Genomic DNA, 24819 nt, shown 5'->3' with positions numbered 1-24819 from the left:
TCACAGGAAGGTGGATGTGGTGGATGGTGGGAGCAGAGGCCAGGGACTGCAAGTCCCCTCTGTGGTTACGTTTTAACAACAGAAGCACTTTAGTTAAGGTCAGGGAAGGATTGCAGTCTGGGTTAAATACAGTAAATACAACACACCATTTATTCCTATTAAACTCAACTACAATGAATAAATAAATAATGTGAATACAGTATTATATACAGTAAATCCATCTGGATGCTGTTTTACAAGACTGGGTGTTAGTGTGTTAATGTGAACTTTAAAAATTAAATACATTTTTTACTGCATTGTATCCGACAGCTTTCTGACTACAGGCAGCTGCACCTTCCCACCTTCTTTCAGGCTGTTGGAGCTAACTGCACCGTGTGTAGCTTGAAAGTTGCCACGTGCAGGAAAAGGAAATGATAGTCAGGTGGTCAGAAATGTAAAATGCCTGTTCTCCAGTCGGAGGGCTGAGATTAGCTTCAATTTTTCACTCAATTTAAAATATTTTCAGTTCATGTGGACATTCCTTCATTTTGACTCGGCCCCACCTAAAACGGACCTGCATATTTTTGCATTGTTTCACTCACTTTTTACACATTCATGCACAGCACAGCCTCCCTGTGTTATTATTATCATTCTTCTCTCCTCAATGAAAGTTTATGTGCGTGTGTGTGTGTGTGTGTGTGTGTGTGTGTGTGTGTGTGTGTGTGTGTGTGTGTGTGTGTGTGTGTTCATAGAGTTCATGTGTGTGTAATATGTGGCCAGAAAGTGATTCAGCACTTCGGGCTCAGTTACTAGCCAGCTGGGAACTGTCAAAAGGTTACATAACCTAATAGCTGCCGTTCCTCGCCAGGTTAGTGTGTGTGTGTGTGTGTGAACATAAATCTGTTTATTGAGTCGCACACTGGGGATCCAGCGTTCAACTTTAAGTTCCCATAAACGTAAATTTTTGGGATGAGGCAGTTTTCGGTTACAGCGGCGGTTAAGGTCGGAGTAGGTCTTCAGTAAACGAGTCCTCTGTAATGAGGGAAACATAAATGTGCAGTTGTCGAATCAGTGAGTGAGCAAAAGAAGAAAGAAGTGGAAATCTGTGTACTTACACGTGTGTGTTTGCTGCTGGGTGTTTTTTGCATGTTCCACATGTGTGTCTGTGCTGGGAGCTAATTTATCTGTCTCCCTGGTTCTTGTGTTGTCGCCATGGCAGCACTGTATCATTGTGGATATGTGGCAGAGGGCAGGGAGAGAGTGTGTAACAGAGACTAAACAGAGGGAGATAAGTGAAAAGGAAAGTGGTGCAGTGGGGGGATGTCAAATGAAATGACAGAATATAAACAGATGTAAACAAAGTGGAATAAACATTGATGAGAAAGAGAGATGAACACGTGGAAAGATGAAACCCAATTTATCTGCCAGAACACGGGGCCGAAATAAAGTCCAGCTGCAATGTTTCCAGCGCTCTGTGTGTAAAATCATCAGCTGTTGAGTTACATGTGCTTTTATACGCACTATACATACTTGTTTTGTTTAAAAATCTTTTTGTGTGTATATTAACAATCACAAAGACTAATGGAACTGCTGTTTTACTTCACATCCCTAATTCATCAGTGCTCAGATCATTATTTCACTTATGTTGTGTTTAGTCTTTGTTTCTGGCCACACAGACAGTGAAAACCACGTTGCAGAGGTGGTCAGAGTAACGACCGTCAGCCACTTACTTAGCCCCCACATTTATGAGGCACAGTGTGTCACAAACAGAGAGGGGGAGAGCGATGATGAAAATAAAAATAAGAGCTGAAAATTAAATTTTTCACCTTGTCGCATGATGCAGACCAACGGGCACATCCTTACAGTCTTTGCGGGTTCCTGAGAGCCTGGAACGGGGATCCCCCGAGGACAGCTTCCTGATTATTTAAGCCTGAATTTGGTGAAAAAAGATCCATATGTGGTAACTAATCATATTATTTTTAATGACCAAAAAAGAGAATAATTAATAACTGGAGGAAAATCATATCTAGCTTAAAACTATTAGAATGTCATTATTCTACCTTTGGTACCATGTTGTAATAATTACAATAATTGCTCTAAAAATCATAAACGTCTGCAAGAAGAAATTATGTAAAACTAACACAAAAAACATTTTCAGTTTCATTTGGACTGGAGATCAGCTGCATCCCAGTGAAAGCGTTCAAATCTGTATTTTTTATGATGATTGTTTGTTTGTTTCTCTGTTTTCTTTGTTTTTTTGGGTTTGGACTTCATAACCAGGAGGATTTGTGATCGAGCAGTCATGTGCATATGTGGTTTGCATGGATAAGGATAACATCAGAGCAGAGATGTAGGCGAACGGGAGAGGCCAAACCGAATCGTTAGTGTGAACGAGTTAAAACGGCATTTTCTAACCCTGGCTTTGGCGTGCAAAACATCTTTTGTTCAGCCCTAATATTGCTGCCATCATCACACCCTGTAAACCTTTCTAAAGAGATTGTTTGCAGACTGAGAGTCTTTGTGTAAGGAGGCCAGCATGCGAAGGGGGCGGCTCCACGAGGCGGCCTCTGTGTCAGCTGGTGTGTGCTAATTTAATTGAAGCTCTAAAGTTTTGTGTTAGTCGTCACGTACTCTGATCTGTGTTTTGTAATGAAGTTACCACAGAGCAGCAGCGATGCTGCGCGGTGCTCCGAGTATTCCTCGTCAAGGTTGTGACGAGCTGTGACATAAAACCTGTTCGTTTATCCAGCACTTCCTGTGTGAAAAACTTATCAGTAGCAGAATTAATTTGCAGATTTTACATGTGACTTTGTGCCTCGTTAGGTTGCGGCGGCGATGAGAAAACTCTGACTTTAAGGACCAGAAAAGCAAAAAGAAGGAAGGAGAGAGAGAGAGAGAGGGATGGAGAGGGGTTGTGAAACGGAGTGGGCACGTAAGGAGTAAGGAGAGGTGGATAAAGAGATAAAAGACAGAGGGAGACAGCTTTGTTCATGCCTGTCCCATAAAGTGTAGATTTATGAACCAGGGCTGCTAAATGCTTTAAGGTGCCGTGCGTGTGTGTGTGTGTGTGTGTGTGTGTGTGTGTGTGTGTGTGTGTGTGTGTGTGTGTGTGTGTGTGTGTGTGACTTCTTAATGGCCTCCTAAATGGTTGCGCTAATGGTCCAGTTTATGTTTGTTTTCATGTTGGGGCCTGTGTGTGTGTGTGTGTGTGTGTGTGTGTGTGTGTGTGTGTGTGTGTGTGTGTGTGTGTGCACAGAGAGCGATTTATTTATTTGAATACATGTGTGTCACCTACCTGTAACAGTGGTCTTCACATCACAGACGCACACACTCTCAACCTACACGCACAATTACACCACATCTGGTCGCCACATGCGGCAGCTGTGAGCAGTTTGTGAGTGTGTAGGGCCGCCGCCCTTCACATAGAAAATGAAGAAAAAAATTGTATGACCATGTGACATTCACAACGTGAACTCTCTATCACCTACACACACACACACACACACAGAGGTTGACATCGTAACGTTTGCTCTGCACGAAAGAGAAATAAATTTGTTCTTTTGTTAATTAGATTAATTGTGATATTAGATATTGTAAATGTGCGCAACACTGCGTAAATGAAAGTGTGTGTCTGAGAGCTTCGTGCTCGGCACAGATTAAACGCTCTCGCCTCCATCTGAGCTGCAGTGTTAGCTGCATGCTTCTCTCCGTTGGCGGATCAGGTTTTTTAATGAAAAGTGAAATGTTTGTTACTGAAATATAATTTAATATTGCTGCTGGCCCAGAGGGCAGTTCCTCCAACAGAGAAGTGCTCTTGTTGGGTTTGGGAATATAAATTTGAACCTTCTGCACGTTTCCCTCCAGGTTCAGAACCCCAAAAGTTGTTTCCTGTTATATGAAAGGCTCGTGTAACCATTAGCATATTTGCAGTAACATGATGATAGCTCACAGGTAAACAATGAAGGGCACAGTTTGTTTGTTTTCCCTGACCTACATTTCCCTTCTGCTAAAATTTAGATGACTGTTCATAAGTTCAATTTGTTGGTTTTATTTTTTTTTTTTTACAGTAATTTCACAGTTTCGCCCACATTCAACACTAAACTAAGCATTTTAACTTAAGCGTGGAAATATCAATCAGTCAATATATTAATTAAGTGACATTTGTGTAGCAGAAAAATACAAAACAAATATACAATAATAGACAACTTAAAGTTAATAATACAGATGAAAACAAACTTAAAACAAAAAAGACCCATAATTATTCAGAGTCTCCCCCCGAGGACTGAGAGAAGCTTATTTTTACTTTGCGTTACATTATTGTGTTGTTTCCTCCTTAACCTCATGTCTGATCAGCTGATGGGCTTAGCTGTTTACAACAGCATCGCGCTGGACATCCACTTCCCTCTCTACTGTTACAGGTGGGTGAGTTTCCATTCCTTTTACAGTGTTTCTTCTTCTGCAGAATCTAAAGTGTAACGCTGCTGTCAGCGATGGATCACCTCACAGCTGCAAAAGCTTCCTGTGCACGAGTTGCAGCTAATCATAGAGATGCTGTAGAAACTTTTGCTGATTTTTCAGATGTCACAATCCAACATTTAGAGGGAATAATATGAAGTAACCTTTAATAATTGTAATTCTTCTGTTCTTACAGGAAGCTCCTCACACCACCCACTGTACCATGTGACCAAAATGCCCTCGTTGGCATGGCAAATGCCACCCTGGACGACCTGCAGCAGATCATGCCGGTAGGTATTTCATTTACACCTCTTCTGCTCTCTAGTTAGAGACTCAGATTAGCTTCATTATAAAAAAGACTGACTTTATGTTCTCTTCAGTCAGTTTGATTGTGCTTGATGGGACCTGTCCTGTGTTTGGACAGGATCGTCTTTCTCTTTCTTTTCATGCTTTGGAAAAGAAGGTAAACCCTCAGCACATATAGGCTGTGCCAAAGGTACTTTTTGTAAAAGACACAGTGGCACAAAGTCGTGTTTTAAGCTGGGAATGCTGGTTGGGTTGCATTACACTAACACGTTTAGGTTTTTCTTTTCTTAAAATCACATGTAGGAGCTGTTAAATTACTCTGGAAAACTAAAATCTTGTAATGTTGAACCATTTTCACGCTTACATTTCTCTTGCCCGCCACTAGAGGGCGCCAGAGTTAAACTTATGAACTCTCCGGCTCGCCTTTCACCCTCGTCTTTCCCATAATCCTTCTCTTTGAGGAGTCTAAATTTAACTCCATGCACTGTTGTGAGATTGGGGTTAAGTGATTTAAGAGCCCTGCATTCCTCTGACCTAGCTTCATGTGTTCTCCCGCTCACATTCCCTTGTGTAATTTTCACAGTGCTGGGTTGTCTTTTCATGCAGTGTGCCAGCCCACAGCTGTGCATGCTCATTTTTCATAGATTTTCAAGATTTTTTTCGCTGTGTTTTCTTTGATTTGGTCAAATTCACATTTAACTGTTGATGTAACAAATAGTTGGAAACTTTAGCTTCATTTGCCGAGTGCTCCCCCCAGTTTCTCTCACACCTAGTTAGTAAATTTCTCTTTGCCTTACACACACTTTTATATAAAGTCTATCACACACACAGCTTTGGGATTTGATAGTAAAGCATACCGAGGGTCTGTGGCTTCATCGGTGTGCTGTCAGAGGCTGTTTCCTGGTTTCTTTGTAAACAGTTCACATCGCACAACGCGGCGAATAAATCACAAAAGATGTGGAACATGAAAAAAATTACAGCCACCAAGTGGCAAAATAAAGCATGAAAATCACAGACAGTGGCTGAAAGGGCTGTGTGCAGCTCTCAGCAGAGAAGCATGTTCAGTCTGTAAAGCTGAACCCAGAGAGAGCTCATTTCCATCGATGGTATCTGTCGTCTTGTTCTTTTGGCCACTATTTACAGCACCACGTATCGTCACTATAACAGACCGTATGATGACAGACTGCACCCATAATCCACCTGTCAGTCTCTCACTACACACGCCTATTCTGTCATGTATAAGACCCAGAGATACTCCTTCACTCCAGCTGAGTCGTGTAGAAACCAAACTTGGTTTTCTTTGAGGTTATTATGCAGAATAAATCACTGTACACGTGCCTCATCACTTGGACTCGATCATTCTCCGAGCAGCATAAAGATTGAATTGATGCAAATTAATTTTGATGTTGTCTCGTTAACTTTGAGAATGTCCGAACATCAGAGCGCCTCTCTTTGGACCACAGCGTTGGATAAGCCGATCGACATCCATCCTGATCAATGCAAATTGCTCAGATTAAGAAATAAAGTAAATGCAATTTGTTCAGCGTCTGTTATTTTATATTTTATAGCAGGTAGTGATGTTTTGATGTGCTGACGTGAGTTTGACCTACTTCTGCTTTCTGAGTAATACCTTTTTTTTTTCAGTTTTTCTGACATGACTCTGACTCTTCCGTTTACTGTCGCTCTTTGAGTCACGTCCGCACCTGCTGACGTTTCAAGATGTGATGAGACAGCCCTACAGTATTTTTGATGGGGGCGTGTTTGGCTTTGAGGGTTTCACACTTTGCGTCTGTGCGCTGAGTATTGATGGAGTTTCTAGCAGCTAAGTGAACTGGTCAGATGTCTCAAGATCAGTTTGTTTTCCTTCGTTCTTTGCGGTTCGCTGTTTCAGTCTTTGTCCTGCACAGATAGGTCAGGATGAGGCTGCGTGCTCATAACCTGCTTTCACCTTGCAGGCAGTTTATTTTTCATTTATAGAAAATAAAGTGAAACTTTCACTGGATTCCTGTGAAGTTGACTGTTTGACACATCGGATGCTATCAGCTGCTGAGCTCTGACGAGACTTCCTGTTTCTCCTCCTCGTTTGCTTGGTTAATTTAGTGGTTGATTTAGTTTAGTTTGCAATAGCTAATGTGTTAGTTAATGGAGCTGTACTTGTTGCTTTTTTGCAGATGTAGACATGCAAAGTTGCAGTAGCCACCATTAGTTGCATGAGTCGCCAGAGTTACTGATATGTTAAGATACAGAAGTTGCTGTAGTTCTTTGTGGACTGATTGTAGTTGCCAGCACAATTCTCGCAGGTGTTGCTGCAATTTCAATAGTTTGCTTAGTTGCAGTAGTTTATGGTGGTTGGGTCAGTTGCAGAATTTGCCGTGCTTGGTTGAAAGCTTTGCTGCAGATATTGGTTCATTTGCAAATGTTGCCACAGTTGCTGCATGTGTACTTGTGTTTGCATAGGCTGAGTTGATTCAGTTGCAATAGTCACCATGTCAGATGCAGTTCCCTGTAGTTGGATTGCTTGCAGTTGTTGCCACAACAGTTCCAGCTGTTGCTGGAGTTTGAAGAGGTGCCATGTTTAGTTGCAGGTGTTGCTGTGGTTTGCTTATATTGCTGCACTTTTTAATGGTTGGGTTAGTTGCAGAAATTGCCATGTTAGCCACAAAAGTTGCTGTAGTTGTTATTTTAGTTGCAGTTTCCGTGCAGTTTAGCTGTGACTTCAAGAGATAATAAAGATGTTTGTCATTCGTTTGTTCATTCATACGTAAAGACCTTCAGAAAGATCGTGAAACATCTCCTGACGGTCAGTCCGAGTTATCCGATACACGAGCTGCTTCACATCCAACACCTTTGTCCTCATGAAGGTCAAACCTCTCCTTCGTAGTACACACACAGACACACACACGCAAACACACAGGTGCTATAACTGTCCCTAGTTGTGTAACAGCAGGAAATCAGATATAGTTTGAGGCCTGAGTTGATGCTGGAACCATAACTCTGGAAACTCTCCAGGAACAGACTTTATCCAAACACCAGTGGGATTCACCGTGTTTGCCTCAGAGCGCCTTAAAACTGTAAAATCAATCGTAAGTCAGAAGGACGATGACGTAACGACACAAAACACAAATAAATGTACTGATTAGTTGCTTCCGTGCCATCTCGGGTCTTCTTTGTCCCCACATTACTGATTTCAGATATCGGCGTCAGAGTCATTATTCGCAGCTCAGCGGAGCTTTAATTTATTGCTTCTGAGGTATGTCGACGTTTTGAGGTGGGGCATAACCAGACTAAACTCATTAGAACTCAGACCTCAGGCGAACTGTGTGAGACATTTGTCATCTTCGTGTTCTGTCAGAAGAGGGTGTGTTAAAAACACTGTTTCATTCCTAACCTGCAGTCACAGAGTTTTCCCTCCAATCCATCAACACCAAACAAAAGCTGTGACTTACAGAAATGAAAAATGCTGCAACTCATTCATGCGTTTCCTGATTCTGACCTCTCGACCTCTCGTGTCCATCTGCAGGAGCTGGCTCACGGTTTGGGAGAGCTGCTAAGCTATGAGGGAAATGTGGAAGAGGACTTCTACCTCACCTTCCAGGTAAAACTCTTCTTTTAAAGCAGCTTGTGTAGGATTTGCTGAGCAGAGTCAACAGTGCCCCCTGTGGCCACCAGTGGTAACTACAGGGTTCTGCTACATTAGGCTAGCAATTTGGACATGAAAACAACAGCAAAGAGACAAACTGGTTTTAGAGACAGTTCCTCGTCTCCTGTTGTGCGCTCAGTTGCAGCCAACGATCGTCCAAATTGTTGTTGGGAGAATGAAAATGAGCCAGAAAAGGCAACAGAACAGCTAACATGGCTGACATTTAGCTTAGTTAGCTACTTCGTTAACTTCCTGCTGCACAGCATTGCATTCAGTTTGCTTTCAGCACTCATAACAGTTCAACCCAAGTTATAAGAAGCCAATCTTGGGCTTTGAAAAAAAGGGGAGTGGTAATGAAAGTGATGTGACTTGCCCTCGTTAAAGTCGTTAAAGTAACTTGCTGTTGTGTTACAGCCCTGAAGCTCAGAGATTTGTGATGTTGAATAGCTTCTGCTCCGCACATGTTTCCACTCTTGCAAAAGGTGTGAAAATGCAGAAATGCCACTTGTATAAAATCTGACAAAGACTTTCCTTTGTTGTCCTCTTGGATTGAGTTCAGCTCTTAACTGTAATTGAATAAAGGTGTACGTGATTACCTGACTGCAGGATTTTATTGATTCCGGTTGTTAATGATGTGAAAGAGACCTCACTACATGGAAAATTTCCAAGCAGCTATTGTTAGAACTGTTATATGCACACAGTAACACACCACAGACATCAAGATTAAAGTGTATGAAGGTGGCGACAGACAGCTGTGACTGCTCTGGTAATTGTAGAGCAGTGGGTGACATGGATCGGTTCCACCAATGACGTCCAGCCAGGAAGTCAAATGTCAAACACAAACTACGAATGAACGTTTATTTCACTAACAACATCAGAGTAACAAAAATTTAAAAATGTAGTGCTTTCTTGGTACAGATGGGTCTGAAACTGTCTAATAGTTTGGAAACCTGGTTTTCAGGGTTCAGTCAGATTATTGATCTTTTTAAAGCATCAGCCTGTGATGACAAACACCAACACAGAAGTGCTAAATAGCCACCAGAGGTTGGCCCTAACGGGGTCATTCCCCCATATGCTCCTGGTTAAAATCCCCCAGTCTCAGAGGTTAAATGAACACGTGTCGCTACAAATAAAAACATTCATTTTTTACGATATACTTGCCTCAAGGCAACAGTGTCGCTGCTTTCTGTGCATACTCGTGTTGTGGATGTCAAAAAAGATTTCCCAGCAACCAAGTAAGTGTGTGTGCGTGTTTCTGTGCGCATGCATGGGTCAGTCTGTGTGTCTGACACTGACAGCCATCCTGTGTGGAACCTCGTGAAGCAGCTGCTGGTGGATGTGAAACAGAGGTGGATATCACATTTCTGACATTTGACATTGGAGTAGTGCAGCATCCTGGTGCTCTGTTAAAATGCGTCAAAGTTCTCTCCATGCTCCTGACACACACGCACACACACGCACACACACACACACTGACCCTTGGCCTACTTAGGTTCCTCAGACCTGACTCTGTGGTCCACTCTTCCTCCCTGTCACAAGGAATGACCCTGACTGACCAATCACAACCTTTCCTCCCCCCAAAGTTCCATATCCTTCAAGTTAGTAGTTGAATATTTATATATCCTGAAGCTGGCAGGTTCTCCTTTGGGGAGCCAGTCCCTGCTCCAAATCCTCTGATTGAAGTGATCAGCTGGGTGTGAAATGCTGAAGCTGCCTCAGAACAAGACGATGAGCTGAATGAATGAAGTGTGTTGGAGGCGAGAGAAAGTAAAGTGCTGTGTAATCTTGCCCTGAGACTATTTATTTAATGCTCTCTTATTAAATAAATAGTCAAATTTATTATTTCAATTCAGACACTGAATATAAACTTCAGGTGAAGCATGTACATGAATTGTCCACTCCAACTTCAAAAGTCAAATTATCTTCTACTGCTCATTTTCTTGGGTAGCTGCATCTCTTAAAAGCAAAAACAAAAATTAACTAAATTCAATAAAATCATTTAATTTACTTCAATAGGATCAATATATTTCCTGCAAAAAAAACCCTTTAGTCTAAATTTAAAGAAAAAATAACCTCAGAACCCTCTTCCTGTTTAGATCAGCAGATGTAATCACCTGCTGAATAACAGGATGCTCACAACCTCCTGCATTAGTCATGACAAAGCAGGTCTTTCATTTTCCTGGAATATGCACAAAATAGTATATTTGTTCATCAGTTTACGCACTGACTTAAATATCAGATTACTGCAAACAGATTACAGAGAGGTTGCAGTGTGAGTTTTAAAGCCTGTGGAAACAATTTAAAATGAGTTCTTCCTGCATTTTGTAGCATCTTGCATATTTAGCGAACAGTCTGGTTGTATCAGGCTGCTTCGTGCTATCTGTTGGGGTTAAAGGTGAAGCTGGAGCATGTGTGGGAAGAAAGAGTCTGCAAACAGCAGAGAGGAGGTGTTATTTTAACCCAGTATGTCAGCTCCCTGTGAGCTGCAGGCTGGTCACAGTCGCACCTCTGTGTGCTACACATGAACTCACTGACTTACAGTTTGCTCGATCAGTTTGGTTAGCTCCGGCTCACTGTGTCCTATTCTTGTATGTTTCTACTTCAATGTATTCCTTTCACTGCATTTATACCCCTCTGTAAGCAATGCTGCAGGCTACACTGAAATAATAAATTCTCTACAGTAACCATAGCTGTAAACCCGAAATGAAAGTGTATTTTTAAACATTTCCTGGCTCTGAACGAGCCTTTTGGGGATGATGAGGCGCACAAGCACAACTATTACACATACTGTAAAGGCAGTGAGTATGTTACCTTATTAGCTCCCTGTCTTTTCATTTGACTTTTGGCTTTTCTTAAAATCTCTCCGGGGGAACCAAAACATTAAAAAACTCATCCACCCATTGAAAGCATCGACAGGTGAGGTAAGAGCACATCACAGTGGTTATTTCATTTCAAAAGCAGCTGTCACAGTCGATGTGTTGGAACCAGGAAAAATGTCCAGCATCAGTGTCTGAACAACTCTGACAATCTCACTGTGAATGTGTCAGAGCGTCGATGAGGCGACAGGTGTTGTAGGTCTTACTGGTGCACACTGAGCTCAAGGATTATTTGTGCCGGAGGATCATTATCAAACCTAAGAGCTGCTGCAGCCACAACAATGGACATGTGAGTGTGAGAGTGGAGCGATGAATGAAGGGTGCCTCAGGTTTTCTTGTGCATCATGTGGACAGTCAGGTGCTGATAGACCTTGAGCACTGGCTATTTTAACATGCACATATACATTGCTGCTGATCATGTACACCGGTTTGTGGCCGCGGTATTCCCCGATGGCAGGATAATGTGCCCGGGTAAACTCTGCACATTGTTCAGCAGTGATCTGGAGAACATGACTAAAAGGTGAACGTGTTCACGCAGCGCCCAGATTCCCCAGAGCTCTATCCGATTGAGCATCTGTCGAATATTCTGGAAAAACAAGCTGCAGGTGAAGCTGCAATCTGGTCTGAAAATGCAGGAAAAAATGACACCTTTAATATTCTGAAACTTGTTTTACCAGCCGCTTGTCACACAAGGTGATATGACCCTGAAGACGTACTCAAAATGTACTTTTCTAAGTTTACTCCAGTTTTTAATCAGAACCAAATCAAACATCCCTGGTACCAGCACTTATTCATATCCTCTACGGCACAGCCATTAACATGGTATTAACAAGCCGAGCCAATAACACGTTTGACACTGTATGATATATCCCATTATAGAAATTAAATAGATTTGCTAACAGGTTTTAACAAAGGCTTTTTAACAAGTTATGAGGGCTCAAAAAAGGCCCAATCTACCCACTGCCGTGTACTTTGAGGACATGACAAATTCTACATGGCTTCATTAAATATGTTGGAGCAATTGGAGAAAAATCTAATTGGATGGGAACTTTTCTTCGATTTGATGATGTTTGTATTGAGCGATCCACGATGAAACCACAACATGGAGACGATGAGTTGTTTGTGGGCCGTTTGTTGACCTAGCTCGCTGACTTCCTGGATTCTTGTCCTCGCATCAGATTGCCAAGAAATTCATTGTTAATCTTTCGTTAAGTGAAAGTAACCACTATCTGAAAAACAAAGTAAGAGAGCGAGACCGGTGAGCACGCCGTGACTGCCTGGTTGTTTCTTTTTGGCAGTCTTGGCTGATATGGGCGCTGATTTGAAGATAAGCAGAAACACATTCATGATCTAAAATCAACTCGATGTTCCAGTGCCGGGGCTTTCTTCACTGATGGCCTACAACAGTTTGTGCACCATTGCATATGTGATGTTGATTTTTGTGCGTTTCAGGTGTTCCAGGAGGAGATGGGCGTGGTCAAATCCTACAACCTGAAGCCTGGAGGAGACAAAATTCCCGTCACCAAGCAGAACAGGAAGGGTGAGTCCACACTGCAGTCACCATTGGCAGTAACTCACCTCCAAGGCAACAGATATTCTCACTGGCACTCAAAGAGCATTTTGTACCTGTATGAACCTGCATCCTTAACTGCAGTGCAGTACTTGTACCTTTAATTGAGGATGAACTGTACTGCAAAACTAAACTGTGCTGCAGATGATACTCACCTTCTGAAGTATGAAACAGAAAATCAGACAGCCAAACACTGAAGGGCACAGTCATAATAAATAGTAGTAAGTAGTAGGAGTAAATTTGAGACTGAGTCTAGGGTTTAGAGTTTAGTAACTTCATAAGTTACAGTACAACTTGGCAGTTTGACCCTAGGTGACAAATTCATAGTAAACAGTACACAGCGTAGCCTTTGAACTGTGGAAGTAATAAAAGGGTGGTGGTTGCACTCGTGACCTGATGCCCTGAACTTAAACTGGTTCTTTGAGATCACAGATACGTCCACGCAGCGATCAAAACAGGACATTTAGAGAGTGATCCAAATATATTGCTGAAAGCAATCCGGAGGTGCACAAGAAGATGACCTTGAGAGGAGATATGGTTTTTACCTTTTATGTGCAGAGTCACTGCACTTGACCTTTTACACAGCTACAAACTATAGCACTCGTAGGGATCATCATTATAATCACATGAGGTCAATAAAGGCTCTCTGATAAAACTTTGTTGATGACATTAATCAGGTTTCTTTAGTTCATTACCTGACAGTAAAGTCACCTTTAGGTGCCTCTCTGGACCGTTGCCTGAAGATCTCAGGCTGTCCTGTCAGCATAAGAGGTCTTGTTCTTGTTGAAAGCCAGGCATCTGAGTTGGAGTCATTTTAGAGAACAGAGTTTCTAATTTTAATTGAGGCAAATGAAAAGGCTTTTGGAAACATCAAGACATGAGATGACGGTAGTGTTACAAAGTTAAGATACAAAATTGATTATTAGACTAAGTTTTGATAGCTGTATTTCTTAGATCAAAACTTTTGAACCAGTAACTATTGGTTTGAACTATTGGTTTGAACCAACTATGGGTTCAAAAGTGGACCAGAACAGGGAAGGAGGCACACTCCTCTCCTGTTCTTTTATTTTAACAGTGTGTTTTGTGACTGTGCTCTTCTCTGTGGCTGACGGACCAACAACACAAGCAAGAGTGACTCACATTTCCCACAGTGTTGTAAAAAGCCTCCATCTGGCAGCAGATGCTCTCTGCAGGTAGACGGGTGTCTGCAGTTTTCTACCGTCTTCATGATCTCCCAGAAAACTACAGTGGCAAACCACATGGGAACCGTTAGTGTTGGCAGCAAATTCAGTAGATGCTGAGACCATCATCTGATAAGCATGCAGCATAAGAAGCTGGATGTAAAATCAACGGATTGGTTCGGATGAGCATTCGCTGAATAGCTGGAAAGATATTTCAGCGCTGGGCTGATGGATTCATATAAGACTCCGCAGTCTCTGAACTTTTAATGCAGTGCACTTAGTGACGAAATTGTTCCAGCGTGAAATCAGCTCTGTGATCCAACATCCTCATTAATGTAAAGAGAGCTACTGTCCTGCAGTCTTTAAGAGTCTCGAGTGTGTAATCCTGAGGAACGCCTTTATTGCGCCTTCTGTGCTCTTTAACTCCATGCGAGCAGTGAAACCTGGCTCAGGTAAAAAGCCTCTTTGTTCCTCCTGGGGGGATAAAGTCCAGCTGAGCACATCAACTCTGCTTCTCTTATTAAACTTGATTTTCCATCCAGTGGCTCTTGTTGGGGTCCGGGCCCACTCGTTACCAGCATCCCTCTCGCTGTGTTTGCTGAACAGAGGAGCCAAGGCTGAAGGGCAAATGTTTGTAATGGAAATCAAACTGTTTTTTCTCTTTCCACAGAGTATGTCCAGCTCTATGTCGACTTCCTGCTGAATAAATCCATTTATAAACAGTTTGCTGCCTTCTACCACGGCTTCCACAGTGTGTGCGCATCGGACGCACTCATGGTGAGTCTGCTACAAAATGTGTTATTTAAAGACCAATATGCTTTATCCTTTTCTTAAGCATTTCTTAACATAGACTCTTACGCAAAGACACCCATCCATTCCCTTCCACCTGATCATGGCACCTTTAAAATATTTCTCTGTCACATTTTAAACATTCGAATTAAACTCGAGGGAGATAGAACAGGCCAAACTGTGCACTCCATCCAGTGAAGGGCTTCTCAAAATACCAGTTCTCTGTTTGTTTCGAGATAAACTGTGTATAAATTTGCTGGAGAAACAATTCAAATAGTGCCAGTCATGTAAGATTTATCGCTTCCTGAGCAGCAACCGTGAAGGAAAGAAAACCCTCATGCGTTGATTATTTTTTGTGTTCGTAGGACGTTTTAGATTATGGAGTCAAACCCACAGTCTTTCTTACAGTTAGAGATAAAGCTGCCCAGTTTGACCCCCGTTTATCAGCCGAGTCTGAATCTGGGTCAGACAAACGACGAGTCAAACTGTAAAGAGTAAAGTGGCAGCAGGTCTCAGGCTCGAACTCGCTCCACTGGCCTCCTTATATCAGTTTGGGAAAAAATGGCATGCGTACCGTGTCCGTGTGCTTTTCCAGGAATGTCTCTATGATGGTTTTGATCATTTATGATTAGTTTAGTGATATATACATTTCAGTTTACAGTCACTGTAGGACTGGATTAAATTTGCTTGTGATTGTGGGTGCAGACGACTGCAGACACGATGGCTGAGCAGGTGTTTGGTTTTGGGTTTTTGGAGTAGCTTTTGCATTACAACAAATCGGAGTGCACAATGAGGAAAGTTACATCACTGGGAATCTACACACACTGATGTGGAAACACTGGCCTAACTCATCTTTGCTTACTGCACTTCTTCTGCAACTAATTTTACAAGTACACCAAAAGTCTAGAGCTCTTCCTGTCTTATCTAAACTTACAATAAAACATTAACAAGTCAGCCAAACTATTCCTAGACTCTGCAGTCTAATCAGAGATACCCAGACCTCCAGATGAGCCAGCGCTTCCAGCTCTTCTGGAGGTGAGAGACACAAACCGTCCAGTGTCCTTGGCCTGCCTCTTGAGTGGACATGCCTACACCATCATGTCTTTCTCTTTCTTTCAGCCGAATGACTGAGTTTGTCACCTTATCAGGGTCATGAGATGAACATTAAAGATGAAAAATAAAGCATGAAAATCACAGACAGTGGCTGAAAGGGCTGTGTGCAGCTCTCAGCAGAGAAGCATGTTCAGTCTGTAAAGCTGAACCCAGAGAGAGCTCATTTCCATCGATGGTATCTGTCGTCTTGTTCTTTTGGCCACTATTTACAGCACCACGTATCGTCACTATAACAGACCGTATGATGACAGACTGCACCCATAATCCACCTGTCAGTCTCTCACTACACACGCCTATTCTGTCATGTATAAGACCCAGAGATACTCCTTCACTCCAGCTGAGTCGTGTAGAAACCAAACTTGGTTTTCTTTGAGGTTATTATGCAGAATAAATCACTGTACACGTGCCTCGTCACTTGGACTCGATCATTCTCTGAGCAGCATAAAGATTGAATTGATGCAAATTAATTTTGATGTTGTCTCGTTAACTTTGAGAATGTCCGAACATCAGAGCGCCTCTCTTTGGACCACAGCGTTGGATAAGCCGATCGACATCCATCCTGATCAATGCAAATTGCTCAGATTAAGAAATAAAGTAAATGCAATTTGTTCAGCGTCTGTTATTTTCCCAGTATGATGACTTTTATTTTATTTTGTTAAGCTGTTATCAACACGATTATCCTGACAAAGTAAAAATAAAAGCCTCGCCGTCTATCTGAGCTGACTTCCTAAAAGCAGGTAGTGATGTTTTGATGTGCTGACGTGAGTTTGACCTACTTCTGACCTTTTTTTTTCTGACATGACTCTGACTCTTCCGTTTACTGTCAGTCTTTGAGTCACGTCTGCACCCGCTGACGTTTCAAGATGTGATGAGACAGCCCTACAGTATTGATGGGGGCGTGTTTGGCTTTGAGGGTTTCACACTTTGCGTCTGTGCGCTGAGTATTGATGGAGTTTCTAGCAGCTAAGTGAACTGGTCAGATGTCTCAAGATCAGTTTGTTTTCCTTCGTTCTTTGCGGTTCGCTGTTTCAGTCTTTGTCCTGCACAGATAGGTCAGGATGAGGCTGCGTGCTCATAACCTGCTTTCACCTTGCAGGCAGTTTATTTTTCATTTATAGAAAATAAAGTGAAACTTTCACTGGATTCCTGTGAAGTTGACTGTTTGACACATCGGATGCTATCAGCTGCTGAGCTCTGACGAGACTTCCTGTTTCTCCTCCTCGTTTGCTGTTTGAGCTTCACTTACACCGCCCGAGCAGCGGAAGCGATTCTGTGTTTAGGTGGTGTTATGTTTTCGTTTATTAATTTAGAAGAAGCTGGTATGTGGCAAGGCTGCTGAGCTTCTGTATAGTGACATCAGCTCTGTGGGTTAAAACATTTAGACTTCCAAGGTTAAAATGTCAAATTCTGCTTATTAAATGGAAATAAGTTTATGTTTGCTAAACATATTTGTTTTATTTTGTCTTTAGTTTATATTTATCGGTAATTTAGGGACTGTTTCCATTTATTACATATTTTGTGTAACCTGTACAGCACTGAAGAAACAGAGTTCAACATAAGCTCAGACTGCATGAAGTGCAGTAATAAGAACAGCTGAGCAGGGTGCTCCAGCCCACATTCATATGATTTCCAGAAATAAAACTGCATCAATTGATTTAATTGAATAAGACTGAAATTCATGCAGTCTTATTCTATTAGGAAATAAAACAGATGGACCTCATGATCAAAAAATTCCAGTCTTTCTCTGGCTGTGGCTGGAGGAGCCTGCAGGAAACTAGAATTAGACCAAAGTGTGCCGAATCATTGCACCTCAGACACGTCAGAATAGTTTGAAGATGATGCGACATGTTGGTTATTGACCTAATGTGACTTCTTGTCCAACATCATGAACAGAATAACCTTCTGGTCAGTTAGTTTGTATTGTTCAGCCAACACCAGTTTACAACACCACAACTTTAAGTAACTTTAAGCCTGAACACAAACCAAAGAGGATATTTTACAAAACAAAATCCCCTTTATGAAATTGTTATAAAGGAGGAAACTACCCACCAACCAGACAGCCGCAGATTACAGCCGCACACATGTGTGAATAATTGGTGTTGTGTTGAACATTAATGTGGGAAAACAAACATCGCGGCTGAGGTTTTTTTCTGAATCGTATATCATTTGTGTTTTATCGTCTGGTGTTTGCAGTTGCTTCGGCCTGAGGAGGTGGAGATGTTGGTGTGCGGGAGTCCAGAGCTCGACATGAGCGCCCTGCAGAAAGCTGCTCAGTACGAAGGATACAGCAAGACCGACGCCACCGTACGGTACGACCCCAGCACTTCCTGTTTACCAACACTAGCTAACTGCTGCGTAGGAAGTCCACACATAGCTCCCACTCTCTGCTTGGACAGAGAACCTCTGTACATTTTCTGTTTTTAGGCTGACCCCACTGTAAGTTTTCCATGCACAAATTACATAATGTGATGAGGTCAGCGCACCCGTTAAAATGTTACTGTTGCTCGGCTCCTTTGACTTTTATTGTCGCTCCAGACCATAAAGTGGAATTACGGCCCTTTTTGTCTCTCCTCAGCTCTGATTGTTTGTTGAAATAAGGTGGAAGTAACGTGTGCAGGGTGCAAATGTTTGCTTTGGATTCATTTTCTCGCAGGGTGTAATTCTCACTTGTTTTTCTCTCTCTCACTCTCACACACACACACACACACACACGCACACGCACACACACCCAGGCCTTTGTTTGCGGCGGTGAGGGAGGAAAATGCCGACACTTGTGTGCCGCAGATATTGTAACTCAGCGTGCTGCTGACAAGCAGCTGCAGGCCTGTTATACAACTTCAGTGCTGTCTGCCTGCTGTGATGCCAGCAGTTTCAAAAATTCTTGTTAGTGTTTGTCTGATTAAAGTTTCATTTTGCGCTTTGTTTTGTCAGCTAATGTTGGTGTCTCGACCACACACATAAAGATTGCAATAATCATATAAATGATGTCACACGATCGAACTCACCTTTAAACGTTAACAAAGCGAGAAACGTTGAAGGCTACAAGCAAGTAAGTTTGGACGGGAGCAATGCCAGGGTCGGGGTGGGACAGACAGTTTGTCGCAGGGCTCTCAGTGATCATGATATTCATTTTTCCTTTTTATTTTATTGACTTTTCTCTCTCTGTAGTTACTGTTTGAATGACAGCGAGCGTCCAAGTGTTTCTTTTCTCGTTTTAACCCTTAGAGAATCCACTTCCCCTCTCCGAGTCTCTGTAATTGATTTGTTTATTTTATTATATGATCTTCGTGCTGTTGCAGATGTTTCTGGGACGTGGTGTTGGCCTTCCCTCTGGAACTGCAAAAGAAGCTCCTCCACTTTGCCACAGGGAGCGACCGCGTTCCAGTCGGAGGAATGGCCGACCTCAACTTCAAAATCGCCAAGATTGATGTCCCGACCGACTGGTAGGTTTTTGAAAAACTGCCATAGTAAGACGAGGACTCGGGCTGCACACTGTCAGCTCTGAAACATAATGCACACGGAGCAGTCCTCAGAGCTGCCTGCCTGTGTGAGGTCTGCACACTTGACTGCAGGTGCCTCTGGGAACAAACACAGACTCTTTGAACAGTTTGCATAATCAGTCTTTAAGAATAAATCGAGTGTCTTGATCAGACAAAATTGTTTCATTTCCATCCTCATTTTTCGGGTTAGAGTTTCGGAAGCGTTCGAGTCGCTCGGCTGAAACTCCCTCGGCTGACTCGCTGGAGGTTTCGATTTGTGGAGCTGTTTACATAAGACTCACTGTTGAACTTTAACCAACTCTGGATCTGGGTCAGGAATGAGCAAGCTGGCCCACTGCTGCTTACACACACACACACACACACACACACACACACACACACACACACACACACACACACCTTTAATCTCTAACTAAACACACTCTAAAATGTTTCCTTAATTGTTTCCTTTTCTTCGTTCCTTTTGTCGAAGCACCAGGAGCTGATAGATAAATAAAGCTGTGTGGGAAAATGCTAACAGCTCTGTGTATATTGGGCTGTATAATATTAATTATGGAGGCATTCGATGATCAACTTTGGGATTAACAATTTGGACATGTGGGTTTTTCTGCCGCACTCACAAGTGATTGTCACACTTTGCAGTTGTTAATTAGAGACTTTGTCATCTGGAATTATTGCGTTTGATCTCCCTTTACAAAGTTTTTTTGTCAGAAAAGTATCATGTGAAGAATGCATGAGCAGTGCTGCTGTGCAGAGGAGCTCTGGCTTCTGCTGATCCCTCTGTGCAGCAGCTGCAGCCTCAGTGAGGCTTCAGTGGTCAGTGTTAACATCTCTGACTTTTTGTCTTGATGCAATCATTTTAAAGTGATGCAACCTCAACAGAAAAGGGTGATGAAAGAGTGATTTCCCTGGCACCTCTTTATGTTTCACTGTATAACTTTCTTTTTCTTTTTCTCTCTGCAGGCTGCCGATCTCTCACACCTGTTTCAATCAGATCTGTTTGCCTCCGTATCGAACCAGGAAGGAGCTCAAACAGAAACTGACCATTGCCATCTCCAATGCTGAGGGCTTTGGCCTTGAGTGACTAATCTGCACACACAAACTCCCACATATACACACAGACTGTTTGCAGTGCTATCTGAAACTTTTCCCGCAACGCATCTGAGATCAGAAAGGAAATAAGTTGCTCGTTGTGAGTCAACACGTTGAGCAACTTTCTTATGAAGATGGATTCATCGATGATTCAAATCTGCGGTGCACAAGATGGAAGCTTTGCCAGGAAAACAGCTGCAGAGAAACTCCAGAAATCCTTTAGTTTGTCCGTGGACTCATTCTGTGATTCAACAACACCAACAACACCAACTCTTTAAGCACTTTAGTTTACTTCATGCTTACCCACCACAGAATACAGTGAAGGAGGCGTGTGTTCAAACCTAAATTCATCACAACAGTCCCAAACGTTCAGCCAGATTCATAAAGAACAAATTTCAGACAGTGAGAGAACAAAGAGTCCTGAGTGATGATGGCTAATGGCAACACCACGGAGTCAGTCTGGGATAACACGAAGGGCCGAGATGCTTGGAACAGCTGACCTGCCGAGTGGCTGGATAAATAGTCGCAGACAAAAATGGTTATGTTTTAAAGACAGACACTGATCTCTGCAGCAGAGCAGCAGAATACTAAATTCAAACAAAAGACAGGGCAAAAGAAAAGCTAATGCAGAAGAAACTGCCCTGCAGAAAATCACAAAGCATGATAAATACAGGTGAACATAACAGAAAAAATACACTAATAAAGAAATGACACAGAAACTACTGACGAAACAATAATGATGATAAAAGGCCAATAAAAAAACTAATCCTAATGGGTCCTAATGGCTAATGTTTGATCACCTTTAGGTTTGACCCAGAAGATATAAGGCTGTGTGTGCTGGAGCCCCTGAAAGGGATGGTGTGGTTAAACTATTCCCATGTTTCTGCCAGCAGGCTCTTCATTAGCTAAAGTCACACGAGTGTTCGCCCTGTGGTAGCTAGGATAGGCCACATACACCCCCCAGGACTCTGAACTGGATAAGCAGAAGAGAATGGATGGATGGATGTGCCATCACAGACCGTCTCAAACTGCAGTTAAGGTGTTGAGGTTTCAGGGACGGGTATACCTGTGCAGGGCAGTGCAAAGGGATGCTGGGAGCTTGGTATATTTGCCAAGGGGAAAGCTGTAACTAGAGGATAAGATGGAGTAAAGTAGGACCCTAAATCTAACCTCGGGGTCTGGCACACGCAATGACAGCTGTAGATCTATAAATCATTTTGCATTGTTTCAGAACTTTTACACAACCCTGTAGATACCATACAAAAAGAAATAGAACTATCTTAAAAAGTTATGTTTTATACAGAATTTCATATATTTGTAGGTCCCTGCCACTGAAACCCGGTTATATTTGTTCCCTTAAACCTTATATAACTAAAAACTAAACGTCTCTTAAAGGTTGCTGCTTTCTTTGGGTAAATATTCAAATCGAGTCATTTTTAACCAATGACCTGCTGTTTGCCCACCACTGAACATTTACTTTGGAGAGGCTCTGGCCTAACAGGAAGTTCGGCAGTAGCACGCTCCTGAAAACTCATCATTTAAACATTTTCATTTAAATCAAGTAAAAGTAGAAACCGGAGGCGAATGTTTCGGACAGAAACACCTCCGGAGGGGAGATTAGTGTCAGTCCTGACTGAGGCATTTGAAACGTGTTGCATATGGTTTTGTTTGGTTTGCACTGTGAGGACTTAAAGCTTTGCTGGATGTGCTACCGTCAGATGTACGTCGATCGTCTTGTGAACAGTGTTTTGCTTGTTTTTTGACATTGCCGCCTGTTTTATGGAACAAAGGCTGCAGCAGTTCTTTGAAATGTTTTGAAATGATGACGCAGTTAAAGCTGAGCTGTTGATTAATATTTGTTTTCTTTTTTAATTTTGGTTTTCTTCTTTTGTTTTCATGAGTGACGGCTGCCCTCGGGCTGAGAGCCGGCCTGTAGCCGAGGGCTGACAGATTTTATCACAAAGTCATCTTTGTGCCCGAGAGAAACAACTCGAGTTAAGCACCTCTGTCTGACATGCACTGCTCGTTAATTTCCTTATTGGACTTATTTCGGACACTTATTTAAATTGATGAAAAAAGTCCATTCTTGCCACCAGCATCATAAACGTTTCAAAAAGTTGGAACTTTACGACTCGCTATTGTTGTTTCCACATCCAACAAAAATCGGAATTAGCTTTATCCTTGGGTTAAGATTTGGTATCCAGTGGGTTAAACTTGGGGGTAAGAGGCCTGGGAAAGCACTGAGTTCAATGAAACTGCATGCCCCTCCACCCATGCGCAGAGTGGAGCCGTGGCTGTCACAGAAAGCAGGAACAGAGAGACACTCTGAGCCAAAATCTGAGATCCATCATCGAACAGAACCAAACGCAGCACTGCACTCGGGTCCTGAGAAACGCAGAGTAACTGTTGATGAGATTAGTACGAGTCTTTAGGTCTACACCAAAACCTAGATTTGTGTTAACCCAACATTTGCCGTATCTTCACACAGACACACAGATTCACTGAAAAAAGAACTGGTTATTAGGTGACTGTGTTCTCTGGATTTCAGGGTTCATTCTGTAGTCGAGATGAGGTTATTTTGAGGCTTTGGAGCAGGAATGGGACACTGTTTTACTCATTGTGTTCACATGCCCTTGAGTAATCAGGTATTTCAGACAAAAAGGTTTAGTTTAACTTTATCAGTAGTGGAAAGTGACCCATTTAGAGCTCAAGAGGCCGTTAAGTGTCAGTTTCAGAGCGGTGAGGATTGATTTATATTTAAAATTTACAGCACAAGAGATTCTTTGATCTTCCTAGAAAGAAAATAATGCGATTTTTCTTCCCTGCATAATCAAATAGAGCCATCATCATTTCCATCACGAGTGCAGTGCTGCTGTTTTTCCCCAAAGTGGTTTTTATAGTGTAACAATGACTCTGCAGTTGTTACGTTGTAGCTTCAGTTCAAGGGAGCAAAGTTACTTTGTAAGGCCTTAAAATTCGTTCACTGCAGAGTTTAATCAGTGGGGTAAAAAGCCGGTTGGCATCCAGACTCTCTGCTTCTTTAACTTTGTTGAACTTTTTTGGCTTCGAAGCCGCTCTCTCCTCTCTCTACAGCTGGGCGGCGGTAATTCCAAACCCCCAGCGCTCTCTTATGCAATGTTACCATGGCAAAATGTCTGAAATCCTAAAAAGACACTGAAGTAACCAAGCAACAGCCGAGCAAGCCGTATGGATGCGCCATCCAAACATCAACCTAATCTGGGTCAGTCTTTCACACTCAGCTATAGGGTCTGAGAAAGCCCCTGACGCAACAATGGGTCCTTTCTGTCATTTAATGAGCAGCAGTAGGAGCCAGAAGAGGCAGCCTGTCTCCAAGCATCTGTTGGAGAAGGCCTCCGTGGCACATTTGCATCACGTTAGCCGCTTTGCTAAATACAAAAAAAGACACATTTTACATGTCGGGAGACGGAAACTGAGAGGAACGTGGACGTCGGGGGTAAAATGATGTCACTCAAGTGTCTTCCTGAAATGTTGATTTGACCCGGGTGTGTTTTACATGAATAAGACCAAGCTGTGTCAGGTTATGCAGTGGAGACAGCAGTGCAGAGACCTTCTTGAAAATCAGTTTGAAAATAGTTCAAACCGATTCAAAGATTTGTTGCGGTGTAATAATTTTCACGTCCGATATGTAAATAAGTGCAGACGCCACTTAAAAAGTAAAGTCTCGTGTTTGCTTTCACAGGGAAGGTGTCAAATGTGTTTTATCCTGTGTTTTGTTGGGTTTTATCATGGGTTGACTTTGCATGACTCATATTTGAAACCTGTTATGCTTTTCTGCTGCCCAAATCTTACGTAACATACTGTGTTTGCTCCACAAGTATTTACAGTAAAAGCCGATGAGGGCTCGTCTCTATCCAGAAACTGGTCTCCTGAGTTTTCTTTCCATCCAGTTTTATTTTAATTCATGCACATCCTGGTGTTCAAGCTGGCAGCTGCACAGACCACCACAGCCTCCTGCAGCTTCTCACTGGGCAGCTGGATTAGTTTAGCTTAGGTTTTGTGGCTGCACCAGAGGAGCTGCAGATCAAGACTGGTAACTCACCTCGAGGCGAGCACAGCTTTTAGGTCACAGCATCACAGTGCAGTGCAAATTGTGGCTGCGTGATAATAAGTGTCTGTCAAGTGCAAATAGCTCTACTTCAAATTTGAACAAGGATACCAGCAAACCTGACTCATCAGCGGCGGTGGTGAAGCATTCAGTTTGGCTTCAAACTGAAACTCTCAGACATGCGGTCAGGTCCACCAGGGTTTCAATCAAACAACTGAAGTGCAGATTTTC

At 42.5% G+C, this 24819-nt stretch overlaps 1 protein-coding gene across 1 annotated transcript in view; it reads left to right on the top strand.

Moving 5' to 3' along the window:
* hectd2 (HECT domain containing 2) overlaps positions 1 to 24401 on the top strand; it is a 57204-nt gene extending 32803 nt beyond the window's left edge. Inside the window, exons 15-22 of the mRNA XM_085296088.1 lie at positions 4333 to 4397; positions 4631 to 4724; positions 8261 to 8335; positions 12709 to 12796; positions 14678 to 14784; positions 18103 to 18218; positions 19209 to 19352; positions 20373 to 24401. Of these exons, the coding sequence (XP_085152214.1) occupies positions 4333 to 4397; positions 4631 to 4724; positions 8261 to 8335; positions 12709 to 12796; positions 14678 to 14784; positions 18103 to 18218; positions 19209 to 19352; positions 20373 to 20493 (810 nt within the window). The 3' untranslated portion in view covers positions 20494 to 24401. The remainder of the gene's footprint in view (positions 1 to 4332; positions 4398 to 4630; positions 4725 to 8260; positions 8336 to 12708; positions 12797 to 14677; positions 14785 to 18102; positions 18219 to 19208; positions 19353 to 20372) is intronic.
* The last annotated feature ends 418 nt before the right edge of the window (positions 24402 to 24819 follow it).

The sequence above is a fragment of the Mchenga conophoros genome, linkage group LG13 (genome assembly GCF_057382185.1).
Source record: "Mchenga conophoros isolate Kocher_MC1m ecotype Shallow Benthic linkage group LG13, M_conophoros_male_GT1.1, whole genome shotgun sequence".
Classification (NCBI taxonomy): domain Eukaryota; kingdom Metazoa; phylum Chordata; class Actinopteri; order Cichliformes; family Cichlidae; genus Mchenga; species Mchenga conophoros.
Note: the sequence above shows the minus strand (reverse complement) of the source record. Positions and strands in the feature narration are given on the sequence as shown.